Below are 5,991 nucleotides of genomic sequence, written 5' to 3'. Positions count from 1 at the left end.
TTAGATCTCCAGGAAGAGGGTGGGACTGAACCTACAGGACAGTAGATCTCCAGGAAGAGGGTTGGACTGAACCTACAGGACAGTAGATCTCCAGGAAGAGGGTTGGGCTGAACCTACAGGACAGTAGATCTCCAGGAAGAGGGTTGGACTGAACCTACAGGACAGTAGATCTCCAGGAAGAGGGTTGGGCTGAAAACCTACAGGACAGTAGATCTCCAGGAAGAGGGTTGGACTGAACCTACAGGACAGTAGATATCCAGGAAGAGGGTTGGAGTGAACCTACAGGACAGTAGATCTCCAGGAAGAGGGTTGGACTGAACCTACAGGACAGTAGATCTCCAGGAAGAGGGTTGGACTGAACCTACAGGACAGTAGATCTCCAGGAAGAGGGTTGGGCTGAACCTACAGGACAGTAGATCTCCAGGAAGAGGGTTGGACTGAACCTACAGGACAGTAGATCTCCAGGAAGAGGGTTGGGCTGAAAACCTACAGGACAGTAGATCTCCAGGAAGAGGGTTGGACTGAACCTACAGGACAGTAGATATCCAGGAAGAGGGTTGGGCTGAAAACCTACAGGACAGTAGATCTCCAGGAAGAGGGTTGGGCTGAACCTACAGGACAGTAGATCTCCAGGAAGAGGGTTGGACTGAACCTACAGGACAGTAGATCTCCAGGAAGAGGGTTGGGCTGAAAACCTACAGGACAGTAGATCTCCAGGAAGAGGGTTGGACTGAACCTACAGGACAGTAGATATCCAGGAAGAGGGTTGGAGTGAACCTACAGGACAGTAGATCTCCAGGAAGAGGGTGGGACTGAACCTACAGGACAGTAGATCTCCAGGAAGAGGGTTGGACTGAACCTACAGGACAGTAGATCTCCAGGAAGAGGGTTGGGCTGAACCTACAGGACAGTAGATCTCCAGGAAGAGGGTTGGACTGAACCTACAGGACAGTAGATCTCCAGGAAGAGGGTTGGGCTGAAAACCTACAGGACAGTAGATCTCCAGGAAGAGGGTTGGACTGAACCTACAGGACAGTAGATCTCCAGGAAGAGGGTTGGGCTGAAAACCTACAGGACAGTAGATCTCCAGGAAGAGGGTTGGACTGAACCTACAGGACAGTAGATATCCAGGAAGAGGGTTGGGCAGCCCTGAAGTAGAGGATGTAGCTGATGATTCAGAATTAGTTTTCCCTGACCAAACAATCCCCCTCACATTACCCTGTTCTAGAACACTTTACAATATAGTTTTTGTCTTTATTCTTTACGTTACAGTGACATGACACTTTAGAACTTGTTGGCAATTTACATTCCTCATGTTTTTAATGTTTTAAATGTATTCATTTTTGATGGACCCAAATGCCTCCAAATCTTCTCTCCTTCGTTCTCCCACCTGATCCCACCATGGACTTTACCGCCACGTGATAGTGTGTATAACCTTAAACCTTCCTAGTCTTACTGTTGTGTCTCTTCACTCACTAGCACTTCTGTACATCTGGTCTTATGGGTTTTGTTTTGGTACTTTTGTAAAGTAAATGTAAACGTATATAACTTTTAATGAAATGTTTTTTTTAAAACAACAGGTGAACAACATATCATTTGTTTTGTTTATTATTTTTTTATTAGCATTTCAAATCATTGCATGTCTGCCCACTTCAAAATCACTTGCATGTACCACATGTACACACATAACCAAGCAAATTACATGTCTTCTCTCACTCCCTGTATCTCTCTCTTCCTCAAACACACAGACACACAGACACACACACACACACACACACACACACACACACACACACACACACACACACACACACACACACACACACACACACACACACACACACACACACACACACACACACACACACACACACACACACACACACACACACACACACACACACACACACTCTCCTCCTCTTACTCTCCCAGCAGAAACAACAACAATACTATAACTATCTCCATTACCTTCTGACACTTCAAAGACACTCAGAGTCTCAAATAAAGCTCAAATGAAGCTTTTTCAATTCCAGGGGATTGAATTCATGTGACTGAAAGAAGGATTTTTCCCTCGCTCAAATCACAGAAACACTGACACAGCGACCATTGGACCAAACACATTGATGCATTTAATAGCCACCGGGCTCTTCATGAAGCGGTACTAAAGAACTAAGCAAGGTCACGCAAGACTAGACGGAAGTGAAAGACAAACTATGTGGGAGATAGGATTGTGGGACAAAGGATCAGTTTCAATGGATACTGTTGAGTCATGACTCTGTTAGCAGACATTACATTTATGACTCTTGGCAAATACACACAGGGACACATTAATGAACATTAAATACACCTAGATGATCAAATACACACAGGGACACATTAGTGAACATTAAATACACACAGGGACACATTAGTGAACATTAAATACACCTAGATGATCAAATACACACAAGGAGGGACACATTAGTGAACATTAAATACACACAGGGACACATTAGTGAACATTAAATACACACAGGGACACATTAGTGAACATTAAATACACACAGGGACACATTAATGAACATTAAATACACACAGGGACACATTAGTGAACATTAAATACACACAGGGACACATTAGTGAACAGTAAATACACACAGGGACACATTAATGAACATTAAATACACTTAGATGATCAAATACACACAGGGACACATAATTAACATTAAATACACACAGGGACTCATTAGTGAACATTAAATACACACAGGGACACATTAGTGAACATTAAATACACACAGGGACACATTAGTGAAAATTAAATACACCTAGATGATCAAATACACACAGGGACACATTAATGAACATAAATAAACCTAGATGATCAAATACACACAGGGACAAATTCATGAACATTAAATACACACAGGGACACACACATTCATGAACATTAAATACACCTAGATGATCAAATACACACAGGTTCTGAGAATCAAACACAGTATTTCAAACATTACCATACTTATTGGAACTATAGATATTTCACACGTACTGTATGGAAACCCATCATACTGTACAGACAGCAGAGGCAAGGACCTTGCAAATGAAAGACACGCATTCATATATATATATATATAGACAGAGTTGAGATTGCATACATAAATATCATTGAACAGACAGAAACAACAGTGGATGGTGTGACCATAATGATACATTAAGAAAATCACTTTACCCGTACATTCAAACTATACATTTGATACTTGTATTCCTCTCTTTTCATCCCTCTCTTCATCTCTCTCTTCATCCCTCTTTTCATCCCTCTCTTCATGCCTCTCTTTCTTGGACTCAGGAATTAACAACGTGTCATCTAAGTTGTCACACAGAGTCTGCTGGTCGGTTAGAATGATCTTTTTTTTTTATAGTCCCAGGTCTAGGAGGTGGAAGGAGCATTCAAAATGTAGCCCTCTTCTCCTGCAGGCTGTGAGGCCCACTGTCCAACCGGTCCTACGTCATCCTGTGAGGCCCACTGTCCAACCGGTCCTACGTCAGCCTGTGAGGCCCACTGTCCAACGTTAGTCTGACAATGTTATTACCGTGGAGCGGTCTCCTAATGGCGAAGGAAGGGCGCTGGGCTGAAGTGTGCTACGGCGCCAGTGAGAGCCATTGGCCAATGCCTCTCATTGGTTTCACCTATGCCCCCCCCCCCCCCCTCCTCCTCCTCAGTCAGGAGACTTTGATCTGAACACCGTGGACTATATGCTGCTCTGCTGCTATGGAGACGGACCACAACACAGTGCCTTCAAGAGCTGAGGTGGAGTCAAGACCGATAGGTTTACTGTGTGTGTGTGTGTGTGTGTGTGTGTGTGTGTGTGTGTGTGTGTGTGTGTGTGTGTGTGTGTGTGTGTGTGTGTGTGTGTGTGTGTGTGTGTGTGTGTGTGTGTGTGTGTGTGTGTGTGTGTGTGTGTGTGTGTGTGTATTGTAAGTGTGGATGTGTTTAGAGGAACTGAATGCATGAGGAGGCTAGGTACAGTATGTGACTGTGTTTTTAACGTGCCTCCGTTCTATTACGCTCTACTGTTGCTGTTGAATGAAGAAGAAACATATAAGCTAAACAGCAGAGTGACATGGGTTGACTTTTCACTGCAAGATCACCGTGTACATTTCTGTAAATACGTACCATCACCTTCTTTGTGATTTACCAATGCCTTTACCTTATCCAATTTTGTTGGACGTTCATTTCAATCGGCTTCCCGCTTACTGTATGTGTCCTCGTGTACTGTGATATGTGTTATGAATTACTTTCAAGCCACACGTGTATTACAGTTTTTCCAAATTGTTGTTAAGACAAGTTCTCTGAAACTACATCTCAGGTACTCAAAATGCTAATCACAAAACAGCCATTTCCCCCAAAACCCCACAGACATCTTGCAAAATGAAACACAGCAATCGAGATCATGTACTCCCTGCTCAAAGTGAAACTCTGAATACAAATGAGACACACATACATCAAATGAATCTAACTAAGTGACAAACTGAGATCACACTAATGTGACATATTCAAAACACTACTATCTATCAGGATAAGGTAAGACCCAGACCGTGTCGAAGTAACAATGTTTATTACAGCAACAGAGGCAAAGGTATAGGACGGCAGACAGGGTCAGGCAGAGTGATCAGACAGGGTCAGGCAGAGTGATCAGGCAGGGTCAGGCAGAGTGATCAGGCAGGGTCAGGCAGAGTGATCAGGCAGGGTCAGGCAGAGTGATCAGGCAGGGTGATCAGGCAGGGTGAGGCAGAGTGATCAGACAGGGTGATCAGGTAGGGTCAGGCAGAGTGATCAGGCAGGGTCAGGCAGAGTGATCAGGCAGGGTCAGGCAGAGTGATCAGGTAGGGTCAGGCAGAGTGATCAGGCAGGGTGATCAGGTAGGGTCAGGCAGAGTGATCAGGCAGGGTCAGGCAGAGTGATCAGGCAGGGTCAGGCAGGGTCAGGCAGAGTGATCAAGCAGGGTCAGGCAGAGTGGTCAGGTAGGGTCAGGCAGAGTGATCAGGCAGGGTCAGGCAGAGTGATCAGGCAGGGTCAGGCAGAGTGATCAGGCATGGTGATCAGGTAGGGTCAGGCAGAGTGATCAGGCAGGGTCAGGCAGGGTCAGGCAGAGTGATCAGGTAGGGTAAGTCAGAGTGATCAGGCAGGGTCAGGCAGAGTGATCAAGCAGGGTCAGGCAGAGTGATCAGGCAGGGTCAGGCAGAGTGATCAGGCAGGGTCAGGCAGAGTGATCAGGCAGTGTGATCAGGCAGAGTGATCAGGCAGAGTAATCAGGCAGGGTCAGGCAGAGTGGTCAGGCAGAGTGGTCAGGCAGGGTCAGGGTCAGGCAGAGTGATCAGGCGGGTTCAGGGTCAGGACAGTAAGTTTGACAAACAAGACGAACTGGCAACAGACAAACAGAAAACACAGGTATAAGTACACAGGGGATAATGGGGAAGATGGGCGACACCTGGAGGGGGTTGGAGACAATCACAAAAACAGGTGAAACAGATCAGGGGGGGGTGACACTATCAGAATCTATTTCAGTTTAAAGACTAATATTTTGTTGTTATATTGTAAATTGTTTGTGTGTGACTCAATACATGTTAAACATTATACTGTAAGCACACAGTAAAAATACAGTAAATATATTTTGCTTATGCAAAGGAAGAAAAATAAGCCTATACTGTACTATATATTAGATCAACTGTAAGGAATAGATCAACTGTAGAAAGAACAGTCAAATCAAAATCATAAGTCAAGAAACTGTCACGTTCCTGACCTGTTTTCTGTTGTTTTGTATGTGTTTGACGGTCAGGGTGTGAGTTTGGGTGGGTAGTCTTTGTTATGTGTTTCTGTGTTGGTTTAAGGGTGACCTGATATGGCTCTCAATTAGAGGCAGGTGGTTTTCATTTCCTCTGATTGAGAGCCATATTAAGGTAGGTGTTTTCACTTTGATTGTTGTGGGTGGTTGTCTCCTGTGTCAGTGT

The 5,991-nt window shown here is 44.7% G+C and overlaps 1 protein-coding gene across 1 annotated transcript in view; it reads left to right on the top strand.

Moving 5' to 3' along the window:
- The window catches only part of LOC139543036 (solute carrier organic anion transporter family member 4A1-like), an 83,257-nt gene extending 77,937 nt beyond the window's left edge, over window positions 1-5,320 (top strand). The window contains exon 13 of the mRNA XM_071349144.1: window positions 3,402-5,320. Coding sequence (XP_071205245.1) covers window positions 3,402-3,413 — 12 coding nt within the window. The 3' untranslated portion in view covers window positions 3,414-5,320. The remainder of the gene's footprint in view (window positions 1-3,401) is intronic.
- Window positions 5,321-5,991: the final 671 nt, after the last annotated feature.

The sequence above is a fragment of the Salvelinus alpinus genome, chromosome 17 (genome assembly GCF_045679555.1).
Source record: "Salvelinus alpinus chromosome 17, SLU_Salpinus.1, whole genome shotgun sequence".
NCBI classification, from domain to species: domain Eukaryota; kingdom Metazoa; phylum Chordata; class Actinopteri; order Salmoniformes; family Salmonidae; genus Salvelinus; species Salvelinus alpinus.
The sequence above is the reverse complement of the archived record's forward strand: the minus strand, read 5'-3'. Positions and strand labels throughout refer to the sequence as shown.